General features: G+C 54.6%; 1 protein-coding gene across 1 annotated transcript in view; it reads left to right on the top strand.

The window, feature by feature from the left end:
- Positions 1-25,514, top strand: part of AATF (apoptosis antagonizing transcription factor) — a 39,029-nt gene extending 13,515 nt beyond the window's left edge. The window contains exons 5-12 of the mRNA XM_054166900.1: positions 3,755-3,869; positions 4,157-4,361; positions 5,069-5,227; positions 5,989-6,072; positions 14,796-14,863; positions 16,242-16,322; positions 18,260-18,331; positions 24,204-25,514. Of these exons, the coding sequence (XP_054022875.1) occupies positions 3,755-3,869; positions 4,157-4,361; positions 5,069-5,227; positions 5,989-6,072; positions 14,796-14,863; positions 16,242-16,322; positions 18,260-18,331; positions 24,204-24,264 (845 nt within the window). The 3' untranslated portion in view covers positions 24,265-25,514. The remainder of the gene's footprint in view (positions 1-3,754; positions 3,870-4,156; positions 4,362-5,068; positions 5,228-5,988; positions 6,073-14,795; positions 14,864-16,241; positions 16,323-18,259; positions 18,332-24,203) is intronic.
- Positions 25,515-25,573: the final 59 nt, after the last annotated feature.

Below are 25,573 nucleotides of genomic sequence, written 5' to 3'. Positions count from 1 at the left end.
CCAGAGCCTCACGTTTAATTGAGGGGAAAAGGAGCTAATTTCCAGGGAATTTCCAGCCTGGACTCGTCCATTTCAGCCAGAATTCATTCTGCATTTCCAGCGTGGGCTCTGAATTTCAGTCTGAATTACCAGCTTGGAACCTGAATTGCATTCTGCATTTCCAGTGTGGGCTCTGCATGTCATTCTGAATTACCAGCTTGGAATCTGAATTTCAGTCTGAGTGTCGTGGGGGGCTCTGAGTGTCAGCCTGTCCTGCACGTGTGCTGTTTGGTGCTGGTACCCCCCAGCAGGGATGCTCCTGTCTCTGTTCACGTGCCCTGTGCACACAACAGCAGGCAGGCACTGTGCTGGAGGGCAGCCCTGCCCCAGCCTGCCCTGTAAGGTGCCATGGACACAGTGACAGAGAAAATCCTGGGAGCCTGCCCTAGTGTGTAGGTTCCCATCCCTATCCCTTGCACTCTGGGTGGATTCCCCAGGGCCAGGCCAGGAGGAGGTTGCCTGTGGAGCAGTTTTGGGAGTCCTTCTGCTTGGCTCTCTGTGAGTGCCTCTGAAAGCCTGGCCTTGAGGCTCTGGCTTCTTTTTTCCTCATCAACTTCAAGTGTCTCTGCGTGAGGCTGCTCCACACCAGCTGCTGCTCTCTGCAGCTGCTTGGGAAGATGCAAGGAGACCCCATTTTTAGAGGGCATCAAGAAGAGTGCAGATATTTGCCTGTGCAGGAAGCTGTGAAAGGCTGAGCTTAGGGCACAGGAACCATCATGCCTGCAACGTCCCAGCACAGCAGTGCTTGGGTTTGGGTGGCAGCAGAGGCATGGCTACCCCCAGCAAGAGCAGAGGGCTGCTGGAGGGGTTGGCACCCTGCAGCCAGGAGCCACCCTGCACAGAGGGGGGATGCCAGCAGCACAACCAGCTTGTCCCTGACCACTGGCACTGACAGAGTGGAATGGTGTGGTCTGAGAGCAGGACAGAGTTCATCTCTGGTGGGTCTCCTGCCATGCTGATACAGGGCAGTGCTATCCTGAATGGAGCTGAGTACTCCAGGGCTACCCAGTGACTGGGTGAAGGGTGTATAAAAGGAGAAGCTAGGGGAGAGGATTAGCAGAAGGGCTCACTGTGATTTACTGGGGCTGGCTCCCAGCTTTGTTGGTGGATTGCTAAGCTGCCTGCTGGATCTGGAACAGCTGTTTCACTCCTGTACACCAAACAAAGGGGCTCCCATGGCCTCTGAAAAGTGACTCTAACAGGTCAGCATCTCACCACAGACACTGTGACTCCCAGCTGGGCTGGAAGCCACATCCAAAGGGCTCCTGCTCTCTTCTGGGAGCAGCTGCAGATGGATCCCACTCCGCATCCTTCTTTCTTCCTCCAGGGGCAGCTATAGAAAGGGGTTGGTGGAAGGAGGGTTTGTGTGTTGTCCTGGGCTCAGCTGGCTTCTCCTGCACTCAGAGTGTGAGTTGGTGTTTTGGGGAGCCCAGTGGCTCACACTGAGATGCCATGAAGGGACCCAGTTGTGGCTTTTTGGGTTTAAGGCAGGGCTGAGCCGTCTGTCCCCCGCCCCAGGCCGGGAATGCAGAAGTGACTCAGCCCTAGAGAAGGAGATCCTTTTGAGGTTTTTTGTCAGCTGGGACAGTGATGTTTATAGAAGGTGGAATATTTACCCCAGCACGTGGCAGAGAGGGGGACAGAAAGGGTGGGAGGGGTGCAGACTGGGGTTAACTGGGGTGCTGGGCTGTGCCTGCAGGGTGGCTCTGGGAATGAGCTGTTGGCATCAGGATCTTCCCACCGGTGACCTAGTTGAGGGGAGTGGTCCTCAAAGAGCCTCAGGCCATTCGTGGTGCTTGTGAAAGCCATAGTGGTGTTACCTGCTAGGTCCTGAAAGCTTTAGGCACTGAAAATCACCGGGGACTGGCTAGGGCCAGGCACAGCTCATGGCAGGGGGAGACCCCTGCAGCTGCTGTGCTCTTGGAGGTGCTGCTGGCTTTGTTCTGTGAGCAGAGCAGGGGTGCAGACCTGGTGGGTATCACAAGTAAAGCTGCTCCTTGGCTGCCTGACTGCTGGGAAGCTCCGCGTTTGGGACTCTGTTTAATTGTCTGCTTCAGGCGAGGAGCAGCATTAAGAGCCCGGGCTGGGGGAGCAGGGGGGCAGCATCCAGCTTGCTTTCCAAATGGCACCGTTTGCATCTGTGAACAGTTCTGGTTCGTGCTGCCTTCGTGCAGAATGGGCTCAGCGTTTCCCCAGCAGGCTGTGGAAAGGCAAATGAGGGCATTGGAAGGAAGAGAAGAGAGGAGTCTGGGAAGCCAAGGGTCCCTTTGGAATTAAACATGGAATGGATAGGGCAGAGCTGGGGAAGGGGGCAGGGGGGTGGCACTTGGCTTCTGCAGTTGAGTTTGCAGCGCACCGGTAACAATGAGAATGCCATCCCATAATGCCATTAACTACCCGAGAAGAGAGGGAAATGACCCAGCTGTAAGAGGCTCGGGATGGAGCCGGGCTGCAGTAATTAGCCCTGCCACGAGCTCGGGCATTGTCTTCCCTGCCCTCTCCATCTCCTTCCCTCCAGGTGAAGCTGCTCCCCATCCCCACCGCCGCTGGGGTCCCTCTCTCTCAGCCTGGGGGGCTCCAGCCCGCTGCCGAGTGCGGCTCCAGCGGTAATTGACAGGCGCGGAGCCGCCCGGGGGGCAGCGGCAGGGCTGCGGGAGGCAGAACGTAAACAGGTTGGGAGCGCTGGGGACGTTCGGCTGTGCTGCAGGCTGCGGGGAAGGCTTTGCTGTTGTAAGCTGTGCGCTGAGGCTGGGGTGGGGGCACCTCCCTTCGGCAAGCGATGCTTCAGCTGCAGACACACAACAAATGCATTTTTAAGGGCTTTTGTCTGTTTGTCTGCTGGAATTGTTTTGATGCTAACACAGGACTGGGTTTACAAGCAGGGCAAACCTAATCCCTTAATAGGTTTATACAGAGGAGTTGTCAGAACGTATCTATAATGAACAGCAGGCTGGGGGAGGCTGAGCCCAACAGCTGATCTGCAACAAAAATCTTAAAGCATCTTCTCCTTGACACTGCTGTTACTGAGGTCAGGCTGTAATTTATCTGAAGATGGTGACAACTGAGCAGTATCACAGGGGAAACAAGCAGGGGATTGAGACCTCTGAGTGTCTGGGCTGATTTCTGCCTGCACTCTCTGGCTGGCTGATGAAGATTTGCTGTGCACTCTCTCTGTGATCTCTGCATCCTCCATTAAAAAATACAGAAAACTAGGCAAAAGCTGGGGTGAGAAGTCCTCTGCAATCTGTTGTGCTCACTGCAAAGACAGAACAGGACTGGGAGTTAAGCAGAGCAGCCCCAGTGACTTCACATCGGAGGAGCTACCAGGGGAAGGCCTGGGGAGCATCTGACCAGCACAGAGCTCCTCCTGCCCTGTGCACAGATGCCGGCGCCCTGCCAGCCAGCGCTGCTGCTGCCCGTCAGGGTAGGGCTTGACTGGAGATGAGGAAGACATTCTTGACAGTGAGGGGGGGAGGTGCTGGGACAGGCTACCCAGGGAGGTTGTGGATGTCCCTGGAGGTGTTCAAGGCCACGTTGGACCAACCTGGTCTGGCAGGAGGTGTTTCAACCCTGGGATTCTGCTGGGTGTGTGAGGAGGGGAGCCAAGCCTGTGTGCCATGGGACGTGCAGCAGAAGGTCAGATTCACGATGAGAAACTAAGCACTGCCAAGCACCAGGAGCAAGGACCAGTGGGACATTGTCTCTTGTTCTGCAGGTTACAAAGCCTTGGAGGCATTGCTGAGAGTGTTAGTGGACCTTCAGGATGAGCTGCTTTATCAGTACCCAGGCACGAGGCATCTGGTGGATGGCAAGCGGTCAGAGCCTGCCAGGTGAGTGCCAAGGGAGCCCAGAGCTCTCTGAGGGAACTGTGCTCACTCCCTGCTGCTCTCTCAGGTGCTGCTGTGGGTGACAGACACTCTGGACGGGTGACCATCTGCATTCCTTCTGCCAGTGTGGGACATGTGTTTTGTAACGCTGTGGATAAGGAAGGAGGCTCTGAGCCACGGATGGTCTCTTGCCGTGAAGATCACCGCGGTGCGGGAGGCCTGAGCGTGGCGGAGCGGCTGGCAGGAGTTCACACGTGCTGCCTTGTTCAGTCTGTGCATTTTTGTTGTAGTGATGAGGAAATCCCTAGCAGCAGTGATGAAGAGCAGGTGAAGAAGGCCCAGGAGAAGAGGAGGAGCCTCCCCAAGCGGAAGCTGAAGATGGAGGAGTACCCGGAGTTCATAGCCAAGCGCTACGCTGACTTCAGGACCTACCGCAACAGCGTCCTGCAGAAGTGGCACGAGAAGACCAAGCTGGCAGCTGGCAAAATGGGCAAGGCAAGTCCTGCTTTCTGTGCTCTCAGATGCTTGTTGTGTAGCAGAGGTGTGTGGAGCAAGTGCATCTGGAGGCTTCACGTGATGGGTGTTCTGAGTTAGGCTGAGGTTAGAGCAGTGGGAATTAAATACACAGCTGGGTGCTTGTCCCCAGCCTTAAAGGAGTTTGGAAGGAAGCTCAGCCCTCATTCCAAAGCTGTTCCTGTTTTGAGCAGGAAAAACAATGTCGAGGCCAAAACCTCCTGGATGGTGTTGGTGTTCCCCCAGCCAGACACCTCCTCAGAGCCAGGCTCTGGCAGCAGGTAGCTGTGTGAAAATGGCAGTGCGGCTGGTTGTGGTTTATAGCAGACCCAGAGGCTTCTGTGGCTCTCCTCCTCCCTGAGGAGTGCTCTTTAATACAATGGGCAATCATTTCACTGAAGATCCAGGGTCTCCTAACATCCCTGAGCTGGTATTAATCATGGAGCAGTTCATCTGAACCAGAACAGCAGAGGCATTTTGTTAAGCCAGGCGTCAGGTCGCCTCAGGTTGGGAAGGGAGAGGGGAGAGAGAAACAAATAAGAAATCCCAGCAGAAATCCTGGCCAGGAAGCCCAGCCCCCTCCTCGTGGAATGCTGTCTGCTTAGCCACTGACATGGAAAGATAGAGGAGCAGTGCTGCCTGGAGGAGAAGCGCTCTGCATTATCTGACACTGGTTGATGCTGTGGCAGGGGTTCGGTGCCTTCGAGCGCTCCATCCTGGCTCAGATCGATCACATCCTGCTGGACAAGGAGAGGCTGCTCCGGCGCACGCAGACCAAGCGCTCCGTCTACACCGTGCTGGGGAAGCAGGAGCCCCCTCCCCTCCCTCAGCCTGTGCCTGGAGACCTGGTAAGGGAGTTTTGTCTGACTCTTCTCTAGCAGCAGCAGGGAAACTTCTCTGCGAAACGATGAGCTGGAGCCCTCACCAGCAGGAGATGTTCTTGCTGGGGAGAGATTTATGGAGGAGATAGCTCAGTGCTGATTCCTGGAATGGCCAAGGAGAAGATGTAGATGTTTCAATTCCAGCTTTATAGTGTTTGCATTATCTCCTGTGCTGGCTCTTGACAAGGAAAACAAGGTTTGGGCTGTGATTTTTCTCCTCCTGTGCTCCTGGCGCTTACTGAATCTGCTCTCTGAGGTAGTGGCAACAAAACTTTGTTTTCCCTCTGGAGGTTAGAATCTTTAACCCAGAAAGTCACTTCTACAATCACACTGCATACAACCTGCAGAATATCTGAGCAGTAAGTCTGTTATTAATTTAGGATTTAAGAATGAATAAATACTCAATTCTGGGAGATCATGTAGAATTACTGCACTTGCAAGATGTATTTTTGCCATTACATTAAAAATATCTGCACTGTTTTGCCAGAAAGGCTTTGCTCAGCCCTATTTATTTCCCAGTAAAGGGCTCATAAATCTCTGGTGGCATTGGCAGCGTTTCTGCCTTGCCTTTAAATGTATTCCTAGTCCTTAAGAGCTTGTTATATCAGGAGCTTTTCCCCCTTCCTCATATCCTCAAGTGTGTTTACAAGCTGCTGCACGTGATGTCATCAGAGTTAGGGACAGCAATACACAGCCAGGAGCTTTCAGTCTTTCCTTTATGCTTCTAGGAAGTCCTCCCTCCCTCAGATTCCAACAGGCACCTGAAGGACATAGATGAGGAGATATTTGATGATGATGACTTCTATCACGAGGTAGGTGATGCTGACTCTGTGTTGGAACGACAGCTGTTAATGCTTCCAGAGCTGATGTGGTTGGTTCGGGCTCTAAATTCCTCTCACCAGTGAAACTCAGCTACCTGTTGTAACATTCCAAATCTCTCTAGATACCTCAGAGGACTTCAATGGAGGGCAGTGCAAGTTTAAACTTCCTGCCATTACTGGCCCTGAGACAGGGCTGCAGGGTAAGGTCTGTGCCTGTTGCCCTCCCTGGTGAGCACGGCTGCACAAGAGGGAGGTGACTGAATCCCCTCCAGTGACTGCTCTCAGTGGGTGGAGTCCCCCAGCAGATCTTCAGAGCCCCTGAGTTGCTTTCACCTCAGCTGAAATCGTCTCATCCAGCTGCTGAATGGAAAAGCTGCAGGGCTGCTCTGGTGCTTGTCTTGGAGTGCTGCCAGCTTGGATTCAGGCCAGTTCTGCTTTGTGTTTGCAAAACTCTCAGAAACAGGGAATCTGCACCCAGAGTGTGGAGGCTGCAGCTGAGGGAAGCCTCGTGTTTGTGATTGATTTAACAAGCAGCAGTGCCAGCTCCACGGGATGCTGACATTGCCACGTACTGAGGAGTGTGATTCACTCCCAGTCCCTCCCTAGCACACATCCTGGCTTTGCTCTGATGATCCACGGGGAGCTTTAGCTTCAGGACTAACCAGGTCCCATTGTATTGTTGGACAGGCAGAGATTCCTGACCTGAGCCGTCCTTAGAGTGGCCACGAAGTGCCAGAGCAGAGGAGGAGAGCTGTTGCCTTGTGGCTGTGCTCTGAGAACTGAGTTAACCAGAAGTATTGGAATACCTCCAAAGTTTGGGGGTTCCTGTCCAGAGCCAGGACTAAAGGTGAACAAAAAGCTGCATTAAATGAGCAGTTCCTCTCCCTGATTTATGGAGAGGAAATACAGGGAGCTGTGATGCTGCCCTCCAAGAAGGTTTCCAACACACTTCCAACTCTGCTGCTGTGGATGTCCAAGCAAATGTTTGCCTCATGCAGAACTGGGACTGTCTGAACAGTTCATGTTTGTGAGGGCTCTACTCAGAGGATCATAGTCTCAGAACTATGGGCTGGGAAGACCCTGTAAGGTCACACAGTCCAACCTGACACCCCCGTGGCTGTTAGACCCTGTCCCAGAGTGCCATGGCCACGCATTTCTTACTCGAGGCAGCCTGCCTCAGACCCAGGATTCTGTTCCAAGTAGCTCATCTCTAGGCTGTGGATTTATTGTAAGATCTTCCCTGCTGTGAGCTGAGCAAGCCTCTCTTGGGCAGCTGGGGCTGCTGGGTTCCTCTGTGAGGGCTCTAACAAGGAGATTGGAGAGTGCCTGTCTTGTTGGCAGCAGTGGCTGAGGCCAGATCTGTGTGACGCTGGGGTGATGCTGTGGTGGAGCTCAGGCTCCGAGTGGACCAGCAGCCCAGCTGTGGGGGCCAAGTGAGCCCTAAGAGCACAGAACAAATGGAGTTAGTACAACAAAATCATGTGAAGTGGTCAAGGAGAAGGGCCAAGGATGTGGCTGAGGCCCTGTTCCTGGAGACATTCAAGGTCAGCCTGGCTGTGTCCCTGGGCAGCTGCTTTACTTGGAGGTGTCCCTGCTGAGTGCAGGGGGCTTGGGCAGGATGCCCTTGGAGACTCCAGCCTGCTGTAATTTGTGAATCTCTGCATAGCTGTGACTGGCAGCCTGTGGGCATGTGCAGAGCAGGCTCTTCCTGGGCATGAAGGGCTCCACTGTGGAGGGAGTGGCTCCTCTGCCCTGCTGCTCACTGCAGCTCCTGTAAGTGGTGAGCTCAGAGAAGTGTCGAGGCACAGCTTAGCTTTTCCCCTTGCTGGTTAATTGGGGTGCTGGGGTTAATCTAAATTAAAACTTAAAGTAATAGAGGTCATTGAGGGAAGAGACTCACCTGAGTAAAACAAATGGGGCTGCCAGGCACAACTGTGCCTTGGCCATTTCCCAGGAGGGAAGTGGCAGCAAATTGGAGCTGTTTGAGCGCTGGGCAGAGGTGAAGGATGGGTGGCACCGCCGGAACCCCTCCAGATTGTGCTCCTTGCTCCACCAACTGCCGCCTCCTGCGCACAGCCAACCAGCCGGCAGCATCTGGCAGCACAGCAAGGGATGGGTGCAGCTCGGAAGCCCCATGGACCCTAAACCTGCTGCTGAGGCTGGGGGAGGCTTGCAGCAGCAGCACTGCCTGGCAGCAGGCTCCGGCAGCTTCCCCCAGCCTCGTACATCACACAGACATCTGCTGAGCCGCCGGCAGCCACACATTCATTTTCCTTTCTTGCTTGGGGGTTTTGTTTGGGTTTTTTGTTTGGGGTTTTTTTTCATCCCTCCCTCCCTTCCTCCCTCCCTTCCTCCCTTCCTCTTTCCTACCCTTCTCCTCTCCTCCAGTGTGCTTCTTGGGTGAGGTGATCTGTACAGATTCCTGCTGCACTGTGTGCAGGTGGTTGTAGGGTGCCAGCCCCTCGCCAGCCACCGTGCAGCACCTCTTCTGCTGCCCTGGTTCATGTCTTCTCTGGAGTGGGGCTGGGCAGAGGTTGGAGCTGAAGCCAACTGCGTGCCAAGGCAGAAGGAAATGGCTGTGTGTTTTCTGTCACCCCCAGTTAAGCTGGTTTCATGAAGTGCTCTCTGTGCTGGCCGGGGTGGTGACTGCAGCTGGGCTGCGCTCAGCAGGGGCAGGCTGCGTTTCGCTGGGGCTCTGACAGGCCACAGAATGTGTTTGCCTTCCGGTGGGTCAGAGCTGGGCAGTGCCTTTGTGTGTCTGGATGTGCACAGGGGAATAAAACAGAAAGGGGGCTGCTGCTTCAGGGGCAGTCAGCAGCAGCAGCTCTGCTTGTTGGAGCTGAGGTCGTTTAGAAGCTGCCCTCTGTGCATAACAGTTCAGGTGAGTGAGGACCTTTCGGTGGCTGCTTGGGTTTTGCTTGGTGTTTCACTGTAGGTCCAGACCTTTTCCTTGTGTGTTTTAGTATCACTTTCATGTTTCTAAATACCATTTTGTAGTGATTATTGTGTTTACTGCCTATGGCTTATGGAAGGGAAGCATCCAGATAAAGGAGGACACTGGAAACAAAGTTCCTGTGCGTTTCAGTGTGATTTAAGCAGGTCAAAATGACTGAGGGCTGCTGGCTGTGCCTGAGTTAAAGACAGCAGAATAAGTAGCTGCACTGTTTGGTTATGATCTATAACACTCTGTACTGAACCTGCTTTTCCTGTGGAAAAAAGCATTTTCTTGTCCAGGTCTTGGTGTTGAGTGGAATTCAGCAGGTGGGGCTGGTGGAGCTGCACGGTGCAGGATTTCATTCCCTTCTCTCTGCTCGTCCCACTTTGCCTTCTCTCACACTCTGCTTTTCTGAACAGTGACATTTCCTCCTGTGCTGGCCCATGCTGGATGGGGATATAAAGCTGAGCTGAAGAGTGCAAGTGAAAAGGTTTTGTTTGGGTTGCACTGGGTGGGAATAGTTAGACTGCTTCAGAAGGTTCCTCATCACCGAGAGCAGGGAGAGGCTAGACCTGGACCCCATCTCCTTCTCTTTTAAACTCTCATACATGGACCTGGTGCTTAGGACATGGCTTAGTGCTGACCTTGCAGCGCTGGGGCAGAGGCTGGACTGGATGATCTTGAAGGTCTCTTCCACCCAAAGAGCTTCTGTGATTCTGTTTTAAGGGAAGCAAAAGGAAAAAGTCTTTTTCTTTTCAGAAGTCATCTTCAGGTGGAATTCATTACAGCTGGTACTGCAGCATTAAGACTTAAAATTCCAGCCTGCTACCAGGGAGCTGCTGGTTTGACATGCTACAGTGGAGATTTTATTATTAGGTTGAAATACTCCTCTAGTAAAGGAGAGAATGGAAATTGGTTTATTTCCAACAGGAATTAGGTTAGTGTTCATATGCTAAGCGTTCCACTGGTAGCAGCTCTTCCCAGAACAAATGTTCATCATTGATGGCAGCAGGTATGCCCAAGGAGAATTAGGAATATACATAATCCCCTTTTTTCCCTTCTCTGCTCTCCTGCTCCCTCCTCCCCCTGGTTTGGTTCTGTTGCATGCCATCACACTTTATAACAGGCCCTGATAATCAGTCCTGGCTGGGAGCAGCACAGCTCCAGGAGCTGAGCAGAGCCTGGCTGGGTGGAGAGCATTTAATAAAACACTGAAGCCTTCAAAGAGGGCTGGCAGCAGCTTGCTGGGCAGGCTGCCTGTGGGTGAGAGGACTGTCCCCCCTCAGCTGCTGAGACACTGAAATGAGCTGTTACTGCCTGGGTTTCCTCCCATTGTGCTTGGGTAGAACCCAGGGGATTCCACCGCAGTATGAGGAGAAACTTCTCAAGTGTGAGGCTGCTGGAGCCTGGAGCAGGCTGCCCAGAGAGGTTGTGGAGTCTCCTTCTCTGGAGACTTTCAAGGCCCACCTGGATGTGTTCCTGTGATCTGCCCTGGGTGAGCCTGCTCTGGCAGGGGGTTGGACTGGATGATCTGCAGAGGTCCCTTCCAGCCCCTGCCATTCTGTGTGACAGTGTCCTGGCAAGGGTGAGCAGCTGCTGGTAAGCCTCAAGTCTGGATTCTGCTGCTTTCAGCAAGTGACTCAAGATGGCAGAAGCAGCCTGAGGTTCTGCTTGTCCATTGTTGTGCACAGCTGGTTCAGAATGAACCTTGGCAGCCCCTTGTTTGATATTTCATTGGCACAGAGAGCCTGGCAGGTCCGTTTCATGTTGCCTGTGTGACCACCAGCACTAAGGCTGCTTCTCACCTCCTCGGGTACCTGGCTGATGAATCAAAGGCAGCAGTGCCCCTCGAGACAGAGCAGCTGCCTTTGATGCACTGTGGCAGAAGTGACCCCTGCTTTTGCTGGTTCTTTCTGAAGATTTGAGTAACATCAGAGGAAAAGTGTTCTTTTTGTTCTGCTTACACCTCCAGGCTCTCTAAACCCAACTGTTTGCTGTGATACAGCCTGGATCTGCTTTGCCAGGTGTTAATTGGAGTTGATCTGCACGGTCTGGGACAAGTGAGCCTTTGTCACCAGGCTGCCTGCAGCTTTCTCCCCTCTTTGTCTCAACTGGAAGTTCCTGGGGGGCTGCAAATCAGAAAGGTCAGCACCTGTGGTGTTAGACACACTGGCAGCCAGTGCATGGCCAAAATGAGAAATGCTGGTGTGCTCAGGAGGCAGCAGTGCCCAGCTGCTCCCAGCTCTGTGAACGTGGCCTTGGCAAACCATGCAGCATCCCTCTGCCTTCTTCAGCCGTGGGGCTGGCAGTCATAGAACCATGGCATCACTGGGGTTGGAAAGACCTGTAAGGATGAGAGGGAATGGATTGAGGTCTGAGGAGGGGAGATTGAGACTGGAGATTAGGGAGACATTCTTTACAGTGAGGGTGGGGAGACACTGGGACAGGCTGCCCAGGGAGGCTGTGGATGTCCCCTCCCTGGAGGTGTTCAAGGCCAGGCTGGATGAGGCCTTGGGCTGGTGGGAGGTGTCCCTGCCCATGGCAAGGGGTTGGCACTGGATGATCTGTAAGGTCCCTTCCAACCCAAACCCATTCTGTGACTCTGTGAAGCTCTGGTTCTGACTGGGGCAGCCTGGTGGGGTTGGTTCTAATAGCTTTGCCTGAGGACCACTTTTGGCAGCATCACATGGTTCCAAAGGCAAAGCAAACAGCTCAGCAGCTTTCTTCTGCCTTCTGTTGCCTGTTGGCCACTTTGCAGAGTTTGTGCTCCTGGTTCCAGCTCTTGGCAGGGGCAGCTCGGAGCTGGCTGCTGAGCTGCAGCCGCGGTCGCGCTGCGTCGCAGGCAGGCCCTGGGAGACTGAGCTCAGGCTTGAGGAGCTCAGGGCAGATGTGAGGAGCTCAAGGTGGGGAGGCAGAACAAGGACACGTTTCAGATCCAAGCCTTTTGATGCTGGAATTGCCTGTATCAAACTCTGCTCTTCACACATCAGGGCTTAGTGCTGATCATGATTTACTTACACTTCCTAGTTAATAATTAGCCATTGGGAGACACATTTATCACTGCTGATGGAACCTGGGGGGTCTGAGGAGAGTTTCCTGTTTTGACTAATAAATTTTAAGCAGAATCACCAAGCTTAATGAAATATTATAGCTAGGGAAGTGTTTTAAGTCTTGTGCTGTGAAAACAGTGTTGCTTTCTGCAGTAAATGAATTTATCATTCCTGCTGTACCCTGAGCCCTGGCTGGCTCTGGAGCAGGGGCTGAATGCAAGGCTCTGAACTAGAAAGCGGAAAAACTAATCAAATCCTTAAAGACCAAAGGCAGTGAGGCAGGCCCAGCCTGACTTTTTTCAGTGGTAGCCTCTGGCTACATCACTTTTATTCTAGTAACCATTGTTAGCATGATTTATAACTTCAGCTTTCAGACAAACACTGCTTGGATGTAATAAGATGCTTCGCAGCTTTGATTTCTGCTCCCTAATTTCCCTCCTGTCCCTGCCCCTTTGTTACTTCCCCCCATCTCTCTCTCTCCTCTCCCCAGCCCTGTCCCCACTCCTGCAGTTGATGCTGAGCTGAGGAACATTTCCCTGTCAGCCCCAAGGTCAAGCAAAGTGTTCCTGCCTCGACTAATGGCTGTCGGCTGGTGGCCTGCTCAGTGCAGAGGAGACAACTGTGGGCAGGGTTTAGTCTCCTGCTGCACAAAGCTTTTCCTTACTAATTCCATCCACAGAGGAGGGGATGTGCCCCCCAGCAAATAATGGGATCCCTGCTAAGCAGCATGCAGTGGAGCTCCCTGCCCTTCACAGCATCATGGGAAGCTCTGCCTCCCCAGCAGGAGAGGGATCTTCTCCAGCAGGATCCTGCCCACCTCCTGGGTGCAGTGCTAGGAACCTGCCCCCAAAAGGCATCTTGTTCTAACCAGTGTGGTCAGGTGGAGACTGAGAGCCCTGGGGCAGATGAGCCCAGAGAAGAGTAAGAGGACATCTGAGCAATGCCTGTAAATATCTGAGGGGTGGGGGGCGAGAAGGGGCCAGGCTCTGCTCAGTGGTGCCCTGTGACAGGACAAGGGGCAGTGCACACAAACTGGCACCCAGGAGGTTCCACCTCAGCATGAGAAGAAACCTCTTTGGTGTGAGGCTGCTGAGCCCTGGAGCAGGCTGCCCAGAGAGGCTGTGGAGTCTCCTTCTGTGGAGAGCTTCCAACCCCCCCTGGATGTGCTCCTGTGTGCCCTGCCCTGGGTGACCCTGCTCTGGCAGGGGGCTTGGACTCAGTGATCTGCAGAGTTCCCTTCCCACCCCCAGCCTCCTGTGACTCTGTGATTCCATGGTCTTGGCAGCAGTCTGTGTTTGGTGGGCCACCAGGCAGACCAAGTCCTGCAGGGTCCTGCTGCTTGGCCCTGCAGGGCCGGGAGCTCTGCAGCGCGGTGTGCCTGGGCCTCTGCTGCCGCCGCTCCGCAGGCTCCTACGGCGCACTGCGAGGCGACAGGAGAGCACCCTGCTGCTGCTACAGGAGGAGCCCCTGAGCCCTTGCTGCACCATTCCCTGCTGCTGTTCAGAGCCTGCCTGCAGCCTTGCTTTTGACAGAATATTGACTGGGAGCCGAGCTCCCATTCCTGCCTGCCTGCGGGGCGGCTGTTCAGAGAGCAGCAGTGTTACACAGGTTTACTGTGTCGTGTCTCTGTGTAACACTGGATTTGGATCTTGTATTTAGCTGCCAGGAGTGACTGTGATGAAGTGGGAGAGATAAACTGATAGATTGTGTGCCAGAGAGATGTTGGGAATCAATCAGATAAACAGGGCAGAGAAGTAGCTTGCTGTTTGCTGGAGATAATCAAGCAGTGGCCTCTCTCCTGGAATTTTCAGCTGTAATTGCTGCAGTGATAATCTGCACAAATAAGCAAATAGGAAAAGCCAGGGAAGTGATGGCAGGTTTTTAATTATGCTTGAATTGCTCTTTTTGTTGAGATCTGATGTGTGCCTGGCAGGAGAGGAAGGCTGGGGACAGGTGTAAATATTCTCTCTGTTGCTTGAGTGTCTCTTGTTTGAGGGTCATAAATGCTGCCCATCTCTGCCTGATGGCATTCTGCTCCTCTGGGGTGCACATCTTTTCTCTCCCTCCCTCCCTCCAGCAGGGTATGAATGATCAGGAGCTACAGGGATCAGCAGGTCTCTCACATGGCACTGTGCCTGGGACATCTTCTGGTGCCAGCTGTGCTTGGAGGGGCAGCACTGGTGCTGGGGGGCTGTCTGGGGGCCAATGCTGTGAGCACAGCATGGGTCAGGAGCTAAGCTGTGCTCAGCACTGCTGCTGTCTCACCTCAGCTGGTTGTCTCTTCTGACTCTGTAGCCTTCTAGATCCTGCTCAGGTGTCTGACAGGTGCCAGCTGTCCCCTGGGTAAGCCCTGGCACACTGCAGGGCAGATCCCTCTCAAATGCTATGCAGGAGCACTTTGTAGTGGCTTTGGTGCTGTGCTCCTGGCAGAGGTTCTCTGGAGACCTTCCTGGAAGGGCCATGATGCAGAGTGGCTTCAGCCTTCAGCACAGCCATCAGCCTCCATCAGCCTCCATCAGCCTCCATCAGCCTCCCGTGTGGAGGTGCCCTGCACGCAGAGCAGCATCTGAGCAATGGAACCAAAGCCTGGGCTTGGGTTGTGCTGGGGAGCCTGCAGGTCCCCGTGGGGATTTGGCAGCCAGCTCCTTCAGCCTTCTGGGAGAGCTGTGAGCTGCTTTGCACCCCGTGGCCTGGCTTGGCTCTCACCTGGGGCTGTGTCTTTCCTGCAGCTCCTCCGGGAATTCATCGAGCGTAAAACCACTTCGTGGGACCCCAACGACCAGGTTGCGATGGGCAGGTAAGGAGCGGAGCCTCGAGGAGAACCAGCACCGGGTACACAGGGCTCTGAGGCCCTCCCAGCCCGTCTGCCTACTGCACTTAGACAGGTGGAGGAGGTCAGGACCCCAGGAAGGTAACTGAAAGTTCAGGTGCCCATGGTGCTGCCTCGGGCCATGGCCAGGACACTTGAGCAGGGATTTCCCCCGGCTCAGAGGGACATGCAGAGCAGAGCTGCTGTCCAGGCAGAATATTCCAGGTGCAGGGAAAGCCATGGAGGCCACAGGCTTGGTCCAGCTTTTCATTCTTGGTCCCTGAGTACTGTCAGGAATCTTTACCAAACAGAACTGCTGACACCTGTGAAAGGGCTCCTGGCAGACCCTGCTTCTGGTCCGGCCTGGAGCTCCAGAGAGGCTTCCTTTGGAATCTAGAATCATAGACTCATTAAGGATGGAAAAGGCCTCCAAGGTCAACTCCAGCCTTCTACTCAGCACCTCCATGACCACTAGACCATGTCAGAAGAAAGCCCATGGCAAGAGCAGGTGGTCTGCCACATCCTCAGCTGATCTGTTACAGGAGACAGCTTCATGAACAGAGTCAGCATGGGGCTGGAGGTGCTCTGAATTTACTTCCTGCTTCAGATTTGCAAAGGATGTTACAAATTGTATTTTCTCCCCACCACCTCCACTTAAACCTGACCAAGAAGCCCTAAATGATGCTCCAGCTGTTGCTACACAAAGGAAGGAGGAGCACTGGACACTTGCAGGAGCTGCTGTCTGATGCCTGGATGTGTTTGGAAGGGGGAGCTGAGCTCCAGCGGGGCAGAGGAGGTTCCAGCAGGGGAAGACCTCCTGGTTATAAATGTATTTCTTTTTTCTCCACAAAGCTGAGTGTCATCTCACCTGATTCATACAATGAAAGCTCACCACCAGGGGAAAGAATCTGGCAAGATCTCATTACTGCAATCTTAATCTAATCTTAATGGCTGTAATCTATTTCATTGTAAGTCAGCTAGCTGTGCAGAGCAATCAGCCTCCATGGGGCTTTGTCTGCATCCTGCTAAATTATAGTGGGGAGCTTGCCACAGGGGCTCAGACACACACCCAGGCAGTCTGACACATGCCACTAAAACCTGGGGCTTGCTGGACGTGGGCAAAAGTTTCTTTCACCATCACAACATTTCCTGATGGATTCTCTGCCCCTCTCCAGAGCCCTTTCTCAGAGGCCAGCCCCACTCAGGTGTTCTCAGCCTTCCTCTGCCTTTAGCTGCTCAGTGATGGCGTTTGGAGGGTCCCTCATCCCCTCACTCTGGAGTCAAGAGCTTGCCTGCGCGGAGCTGTGATTTCCCTCACAGGCCTGCAGGTGCCAGCAGGCTCTCTCATGGTGGTTTGCCCCCTCAGGCAGTGGTTGGCCATCCAGAAGCTCCGGAGCAAAATCAAGAAGAAAGTGGACAGAAAAGCCAGCAAAGGAAGGAGGATCAGGTGGGTCACAGCTGCTGCCAGCAGGCAGAGCTTCTGGGGCTGGCAGGCACTCTGCTGGGCTGGCTTTGGGGTGGATTGGTAGCCCTACTCCTTCCTTTTAGGGCAGGATGTCTTCTTCTGGGGCATCCACTGGAGAAGCTCAGTGTTCTTGGAGCGTAGCATAAGGGCTTGGGTGGCTGCAGGCTGTGGGCAGTGCCCACATCAGCCTTGGCAGGAGTGCTCAGCAGTCTCAGAGAGCACTGAGAGAGTTGCTCAAACGTCCCTGAGTGATCTGGAGCTGAGATCTCCAGGGAAAGCCAATCAGCTCCTCTTGTGCAGTGTGATGGAGCCACAGGAGCATCATGGAAAACTTTGTGACTGTGAGGCTGCTGAGCCCTGGAGCAGGCTGCCCAGAGAGGCTGTGGAGTCTCCCTCTCTGCAGACTTTCAGACCCACCTGGATGTGTTCCTTGGTGACTCTGCTCTGGCAGGGGGTTGGACTGGATGATCTCTGGAGGTCCCTTCCAACCTCTAACATTCTGTGATTCTGTCATTTGGGTTGGAAGAGACCTTAGAGGTCATCCAGTGCCAGCCCCCTGCCATGGGCAGGGACACCTCCACCAGCCCAGGTTGCTCAAGGCCTCATCCAGCCTGGCCTTGAGCACCTCCAGGGAGGGGACAGCCACAGCCTCCCTGGGCAGCCTGTGCCAGAGTCTCCCCACCCTCACTGGCAAGAATTTCTTCCTCATCTCCAGTCTCAATCTCCCTGCTCCAGCTTCCACATAGTAAGGTGGGAAGGGAAGGAGTCTGGAGAGGCTGGGGTTGGGTCTTCCCCCTCTGTGCAGAGCAGATAGATGTTATCCTGGGAGGGTTTAGCATGAGTGCATGATTTGTGGTGGAGGAGGTGAGTGTGGCAGGGAGGCATTGCAGAGCTGCACTGCTTGCTGAGCAATCTGCAGCATTAACCATCCTTTTGTGAGTAAACTATAAATCCTGAGCTGAGATGGCATCTGATAGGGAGTCAGTGGAGTCAGCCTGGGTCAGGCCTGCCATAGCAATTTTTAAGATAGATGTCATAAGATAATTTATTAAAAGAGGGAAGAGCTACTTTGTTGGCCTGAAAAGCCTGTAATTATTGCCTATCAATATTCTTTTCTGTCAGCATCACCCATAATTGGCTGCATTCATGAGTCAGTCAAAACTCCTGACAACATCACACCACTGAGGCAGCCTCGTAAAGCTCCAGGAGTGATGGGGAAGGCTCTCACTGTGTGCAGTCCCTGAGCTGCAGCATCCCTCACACAGCAGCTGTCTGCCCAAGGCAGTTGCCTCTTGCATCCTTCCTGCCTTTTCTGCTTGAAATAGAAGTTGCCCTGGCCCTGCAGGGGAGGGAGCCCTGAAAGGAACTGTGGTGGCTGTGGCTCAGGGTTAACCTGCACTCGAGCTGCAGCTTCTCAGAGTGGTCCAGCTAAGCCCAGTGCTTCCTAAAGCAGCTGCTCTTCCCTTTGGCATGAGTACTGTGCCTTCAGAGAGGAGGAAATGGGGCACCGAGAGGCACAGTGAGCTGACCCCAGACACCCACAGCTGAGCCTGAGCAAGCTGCTTGGACACCAGGCAGCCCTGCTGCCCCTCCCTGGGACAGGGCTTTCTTCAGGTGCCATGGAGGGCTCCTGTGGGCACACCTGATCTTCCTGCCAGGGCCTCCTGGTCCTGTGCTGCTGCCACAAGGCATGGAATCTTTTCCCTGTGCTAAACTGGGGTTCTTAGGGTCCTGATTTGAAAAGTGGGACAGTAACACAGCTTGTCACAGGAGAGGAGGAGGAGGGAGGGGAGGGGGGATTGCCAGCTCCAAGCAGTGACTCATTAGACCCCAGCACAGCCACTGCCTTGCACTGCAGGCACAGCAACCTTTGCATTGAGTCACTGATGTGCTGCCTGCTGCTGTGCTGTGCTCCTCAGGTACCACGTCCATAGCAAGCTGGTGAGCTTCATGGCACCCATTGACCACTGTGCAATGAATGATGATGCCAGGTGAGTAACAGATTAATTATGCTTCTCAAATGGCTCCATGGCAGTGTGCTATTGACCTGTTCTTCAGGCTGTCTCCCCCTCCCTGTCTCCTTATCAGTTGCCCATTTGTCACTGGTGTCGTGGCCCGGTGTCTTGGTCACATCTGGCCGGGCAGCCTGGCTGAGCATTCACTCTGTGGTTGCTGGGACACCAAACAAGGCATTTTCATACACCTCAGCACCTGCATCTTGATCCCTGCCTTCAAACTCCTGCAGTTTCAGAATCTGGTTGTGTGGAAGCATTTTGGAAGCAGGCAGGTGAGCTGCTGTCTCCAGGTGCTGCCCAGGCTTAGAGTCTCCTTGGGACAGAAATGGCAGTGGCTGCAGGAACTTGGCTCTTGCCTTCAGCTGCTTGGGCACTTTGGAGAGCCTGCTGATGGCAGCTCAGTCACTCAGCTGCTGCTGTGGCTTCAGCCAGCCTGGCCTTGATGTGCTGAGGGTCAGCCCGTGTGGGCAGCTGTGCCCCATTCCACCCAGCTCAGGCTTTCCAGCAAATCCTGGGCAGGTTCTGAGTGCTGCTGGTGCCTTTGTGGCTGACCCTGAGCAGGTCACTCTGTGCTTCTATGACTCTGATTCCCTTCCTGTGCAGCAGAGGTCTGCCTGCAAACACCAGAGGTTAGAGTGCTGTGGTTGTGCCCTGCCTGTGCCTGTTGCAGGCTTTCCTGTCCTCCCGCAGCTTCCTCCCCACAGGCTGTGCTGTGGCATTGTTTAGGCCTAATGTTGAGCTCCAGTTTCCCTCAGCTGCAATCTGTTCCACTCCTGTTCAGTGTGGGCTTTAAGTCCAGGTTCTTGTTTGCTCTCTGCAGCAGCCTCTGTTTGGGGGGGGCACTGCTGCTCTGCACACTGCAGACCTGGCTGCTATTTAGCTCAGCCTCCTTTCCTCCCCAGTCTGCACCACTGCTGTTTGAGTACAGACATAAAACACACTCAAAGTACTGGAGTGGCCAGGCTCTGGAAATTAGCCCTCTGTAGGTGCTTTGGTGCAGCTCTCCCCAAATGAAGATCTCTGCTGCTGGAAATCACAGCCACTCCCTGGGGATCACTTTCCAGCCCTCTTCCACATGCCCCTGCACTGCCATGGGCCATAATAGCTCTGCAGCAGCAGAGCCACAGCAGGCAAGGCAAGGAGAATTCAGCAGCTGCTTTAAACTGGAGAGGAATGACACAGAAAGGAGCAAGGCTGTCCACAGGAGAGGGGAGCTCAGAGCTGCCTCTGTGCCAGGAGGAGATTTTATTGCTTGCAAGTGTGAGTTCCTAGATTGGGAATGCAGGGATCCATTTGCAGTGATGTGGTCATGCTCCAGGCCCTCTGGGCTTTTTCTGGCCAGGCCCTTACAAGGCATGACCTGAGGAAGGGGACTCTGCACAGCAGTGTGAGGCGCTGGAAGGGGTCCCTGAGCTGGGGGCGGCGCTGAGCACAGACCCTCCAGCAGCAGCTGTGCCAGCAGAGCTCTGCCGGGGGGCAGCTCTGCAGCAGAGGCCTTCTGAAAGGACACAGATGTTTGGTGCAGGCATCTTTATCTCCCAGGAGGACTCAGGTTCTTCTGCCAGGTAAAACAAGATTGCAGATGTGCAGCAGTGATCTAATCAGCTGGAACAGCAGCAGGGCTTTCACTGCGCTACCTTCAGCAGCGTCATTAAGGGCTCTCATTACTCTTTTATTAGAGGCTGCCTCTCTTCCTTATCAGATTACAGAATGAACATAACTCATGGCACTGATCTGATCTCTTGCTAAAGAGGATTACAGCTCTGCATTAGCTGGGCCTGACACGGTGTGCAAAGTGCTGTGGCTGCTGGCAGCGTCACACGTGGGAGCCCCTCCGGCGCCGCACAGAGCGGCACGGCCGGGGCCTGGCACCGGGCAGGGGCCTGGCTGCAGCAGGGCTCCTCAGCCTGGGACTGGGGGAAGGTGAGGGAAAGGCCCCAGCTCTTAGGTTGGGTTAGCCTCAGCAAGGGGTCTGCATTACAGAGGTCCTTGTGTCTGTTGTGCGCCACACGAGAGGGAGGAAGGTGGCCTCAGACTGATGGAACCCAGGGCGGCCAGCTGCCGGGGGTCTGGATTTGGAGCATCCCCCCTGGGGCCAGGCTGCTGTGCTCTCACTCAGCTGCTGTGTCACTGGGAGCCTCTGCAAGCAGAGGGGGGAACGTGGTAGGAAATCCTGGCATTAAAAGATTAATTTACTTATGTGACAGAAGAGTTTAATATTAAATATAGAAAATAAAAGGTTGGAGAGATGCCAGCCTCTGACTTCACTCACTTTGTGCTTTGGGCATTAAACCTCCATGGGAGTAGATTAGTGGAGGAATTTGGGCTCTGCAGTTGTCAATCCAGCACAGCCACCCCACTGCACAGCCCCTTCCTGCTGCAGCTTCTGTGCTGCTGGCACAGACCTTGGCTGCTGGTGGTGTGAGGAGAGTTCTCCCAAGTTAGTATAGGCACAGCCTGGAGGAGGAAAGGTTGGCCTGGGTTCATTGGCTGTCTTGTGGGAACCCAAGGCAGTCCCATGGAGGGCAGTGCCTCAGCATGCAGTGCTCTGATGAGTTAGGGGAAATGAATGTTCCTCTGGAAGAGGCTCCTGGTGTGGCCAAGAGCCTCTGGGGTCCCTCAGGGAGCTGCAGGACTGCTCGGTGCAGGTGCAGTGCTGCACTCCTGAGCTGGCTTGGTCAGGGGCTTGGTGCTGAGTGCAGGGAGACCTGAGGCACCCTGGCTTTGGTGCCATCCTGCCCTTTGCCTCAGCCACCAGCCCAGGCAGATGTGGTGCAGGATCCCAGGTGGCTTTTAAGCAGCTGTCAGAGGGGTGGGGTTGGAACAAGGAGGGTTTGTGTCCCTTGAAGCTGGCAGTAGTGCAGTGGTGGAGCTGACCCTGGCTGGTGCCAGCAGCCTGGAATCATCGTGTCCCAGCTGGGTGTCTGACATCCCTGAGCAGGCAGCCAGACCTCTGTTATGGAAATGTCTCTGCTTAAAGGGGAGAAAGGACCTGCTAAGGGCTGCAAGATGATTTGTTGTCCTTCCTTCCCCAGACAATTTGTCTTCTCCTGCATCAAATCTGTTATAAAACAGGCAAGCTGTGAAAGAGGGAAATCATCCCAGGCCTATGGGATGCTAAGGTACACAAAGGATGGTCCCCTCCTCATGCAGGGCTGCAGGCACTTGGCAGGCAGCTGTGGCTGCTCTGCTCAGACTCCTCTGGAAACAGAGAGGGAGAAAGCAGCAGTTTGGGAACTTCAGAGGGGGATGAAAGCTGCATTGGAGCAGGAGGGAGGCTTCTCCAGCCACCTGTGCACAGCTTTTATGCTTTGTGCTCCCAGGGAAGAATAAAAACCTGGTATGCAAATGTCACTGCTGCTGGCACCACAGCCAGGGGAGAGAGGGGCACCTCTGCTCCCATTCATGCCTTGAGCCTGTGGCTGCTCAGTAGGCAGATGGCTGTGGGCTGGTGTGAGGGGGAAACGTTTCACAGCTTGCATCAGGCTGGGAGGGACCCTCCAAGGTCATCCTGTCCAAGCCCTGCAGGCAGCAGGGACACCTCCAGCTAGAGCAGGCTGCCCAGGGACACATCCAGGCTGATCTTGAATGTCTCTAGGGATGGAGCCTCAACCTCATCCCTGAGCAACCTGTTCCAGTGTCTCACCACCCTCACTGCAGAACTTCCTCCTGATGTCCAACCTAAACCTTCCCTGCTCCAGTTTCTCCAGTTTAGTCTGGAGGAGGCTGAAGAGAGACCTTCTGGCTCTTTACAACTCCCTGAAAGGAGGCTGGAGTGAGGTGGGGACAAGAGGAAATGGACTCAGGTTGCACCAAGGGATGTTGGACATTGGAAGAAACTTCTTCCCTAAAAGGGTTCTCAAGCCCTGGTCCAGGCAGCCCAGGGAGGTGGCTGACTGCACATCCCTGGAGGGGCTCCAGAGAGGCAGAGGTGTGGTGCTGAGGGCCATGGGTTAGCAGCAGCCTGGCAGGAGTCAATGGCTGGACTCTGACCTTGAAGGTTTGTTGCAGCCCAAACGGTTCTGTGAGTTTGGGACATCCCTCCTGGCTCTTCCCACAAACCAGCCCAGCCAGAACCACGCTGTGCCAAGCCCAGGCTGCTTCTGAGAGCAGAAGAAAACCTCTCTCAGCAAACCTTGTGCCTCAGGCTGCTGGTGCATGGCACACTCTGGAGGGGGCTGTGGCCCAGCCCTGGTGCTGGGCAGGGGTGAGAGCCTGGGCACATGGAGCCACCCACACTGTCCTCAGAAGAGCTGCCCCAGGCCTGGGGCCAGGGCACCTCCACAGATGTGTTATGGCAGTGGCTGTGAGCTCCCTGCCCATTTTTTTCCAGAAACAGGTTTATGATAATAGAGGAGAAGTATTAAATTAGCAAATGCCTCAGCAAGGGTGATAAAAGCTCCCTGCAGTGGCAGTGGGTAATTATCCCTCTGCAGCCTAAGTGACAGTTCAGAGGAAATAAAAATGTTAGTGCTCATTGCTTGGCTTTGTGGTGGCAGTAAGGGAGAGTTAAATGCTGGTGCCAGGCTGCCCTGCGTGCCCTGCTCCTGGCACACTCTGCACCCCAGCTGGGAGTGCTCTTAACTACTCACTCAGGGTCCTGCTGCCCAGGCCAGGGCCCTCTCTGTGCTGCAGTCACCCTCCCTGCCTCTGGAGGTGGCAGGCTGGCAGGGGGGGTGGTTTCAACCCAGTGGCTCAAGTCTGATGTTTGATATCTGCAGGTGGAGGGGAGGAATTTGATGGTTTTGAACCAAAATCCAAGTTCATTATGCATAGCCTTAAGGGGGCTGAAAGTATTAAAAGCCACACTTACCCTGGTGAATTGAAACAGAGACAAGGTTAAACCTGGAGGATTGATGAGTTTTACTCTCTGCATGGTTAAAGCCTGCTGAGGGGAGATGCTGGAGAAGAAAGGCAGCCTGGTGATGAGGACAGGGGAGAAGAAAAGGCTGGGTCGTGGCATGGCTTCAGCAGGTGAAATTAGGGGAGTGGGGGCCCTCAGGTGCCTGCTCCTGGCGCTGTCAGGGGCATGTCCACGCTGTGTTCTTAGCCAGCATCGTGCCCAGCAGGATGGCAGCCGTGGGGGTGCTGGGCTCAGCACTGCAGGGCCAGCCTGCCTGTGGTGTCCCAAGTAAACCACTGGGGCACTGACCCATGGCAGTGAGAGCATTTGGTCATTGCTTCAGGAGGTGGTGATCCAGAGGGGAGAATCCCATCCTGCACCCCCACACCCCCCAGGCTGTGCCTTACAAAGTGCCTGTGAGAAAGCAGAGCTCTGCTGCTGCTCTTCCTTTGGTTTCTAGCAGTGTGTGGTCTGTGACAGGGCTCTCTCCTGCCCCATCTCTCCTCCCAGGTTCCTTTGGTTCCAAGATTAAAGCCACCAGGGCTGTTTTTCAGGGGCTCTTGCTGCTGTTGGCAGAGCTGCTGCTGTGCTTTGCCTGGCACCCTTTGCTGGGCCATTCCCATTGTTTCTCAAGTACCACCAGCTCCAAGGAAATGCATGGAGACTGACTCACAGCCCCTGCCAGGCTGCCTGATGGAATCCTCCTGATGGCTCTCTGGCCTCATACAGCCTGTTAAACTACCCAGTCTTGTTTCCTTACTTGAGGAGCTTGTCTGGCAAGGGCAGGGTGCAGGCAGCCTCCTTGTGCAGAGCTGTGGGAGCAGAGCCACAGCAGCATCCACCTGTGCCTGGCAGGGGTCTCAGGTTCTCCCCTTTGTCTGTATTTATTAATGAAGATTGTCAGATGCATTTTTAATGGCCCTTTCCTTCTGGGGAGTGGCAGCCTCCTTGCTTCCACTTGGGCCTTGGAAGGTAACTTCTGCCCCTCCTGTGTCTCTCCCCCAGGACGGAGCTGTATCGGTCGCTGTTTGGAACGATCAGGAGTGAAGAACCCACCCAGGGCTAGACCAGGACTGGCCCCACCAGCCCCCTGCCACCCTGGCTCCTCACATCTCTGCCTGGGCAGCCTCCTGCTGAGCCCCCACGAAGGGTTTGCTCCTCCAAGCCTCACTGAGGGACCATCAACATCACTCCAGCTCAGGAAAAGGAGTGGGGGCTCAGTGCCCTTCTCTCCAGCTCCAGGGGCACCTCTGCTTCCTGCCACACTCAGCCCATCTGTGGCAGTCCCTGCCCTGGATCCTGCAGCACAGTGCTCTGCCAGGGGAGGGCCACACAGGTCAGAGCAGCAGGGACCCCCCCAGCCCTGCAATCAGGTCACCCACGTTTGTGTGACAGCCTCAGGAGAGCTGTGGCTGGGGGGCTGGGCTGGGGGCTAAACGTGTTCTGGTGCTTGGCTGCAGAGCTGGAATGTGGGACTTTATTTTTCACCCAGCCAAGAGGATTTAAATGTCATTTACATAATCACCATGGCCTTAAAACAGAGAGAGCTCTGCAGCTCCCAGCTCACACTGCCTGTGCCGGGGGGAGCACAGCACTGGGGACACCTGGAGGGCTCTCTGCAGTTAAACCTTGGTGAGGTCCCAGTCCAGCACTAATCTTTGCTGCTGGGCTTGACTCAGCCCTCCTGGCTTCACCATCACACTGCTGAGGCATTCCAGCACCAGGGCACCGCTGGCCAGAGGAGAGGGCACAGCTGAGGGCTTGGTGGGGCTTTGGTAGCCAAAGGTCAGAAGCCAGGAGTGAAATCCCCAGGAGGGCCTTTGTTACCCTGCTGTGCTCAGTCTGTGTCAAGGATAGGTGCAGGTGGCTGTGGCTTGGGACCACTCTGGCCTTGCTTTGTGGCTTACACTAAAACCTCTGTCAGCTGCTTGTCACCAGAGCCCTGGCTGTCAGCCCCACCAGCATTGTGCTAGTGGGGGCCTGGGTGGCTTTGAGCAGCAACAACCAAGGCCAGGCTGAGGTTGCAGGAGCAGTGTGGGGTGGACGCTTGTGCAGGGGAAGCTTAGACTGGATGCAGCCCTTGGCTGCATTGTTGCACTCCCTGTGTCCCTGGAGCTGTTTGCACAGCTGCTGGTAGTTAATCACTTTTGCACCTCACCATTACAGATCTAAGTCTCCCTTCCAGTCACCTGCTTCCAATAATGAGCCTCCCACCACCCTCAGTGTTGTAGGGAGCAGAGGCCACCACAGCCATGGACAGCCTGCTCAGCTGCAGGGACTTGAGCTGTGATTGGGGCTGTTTAAAAGCAGGGACGAGGAGGTGGTGCTCAGCTTCTCTGAGCAGCTCAGCCAGGGTCACTGCTGGGATCCTGCCT

This window comes from Dryobates pubescens, chromosome 13 (assembly GCF_014839835.1).
Source record: "Dryobates pubescens isolate bDryPub1 chromosome 13, bDryPub1.pri, whole genome shotgun sequence".
Lineage (NCBI taxonomy): Eukaryota > Metazoa > Chordata > Aves > Piciformes > Picidae > Dryobates > Dryobates pubescens.
The sequence above is the reverse complement of the archived record's forward strand: the minus strand, read 5'-3'. Positions and strand labels throughout refer to the sequence as shown.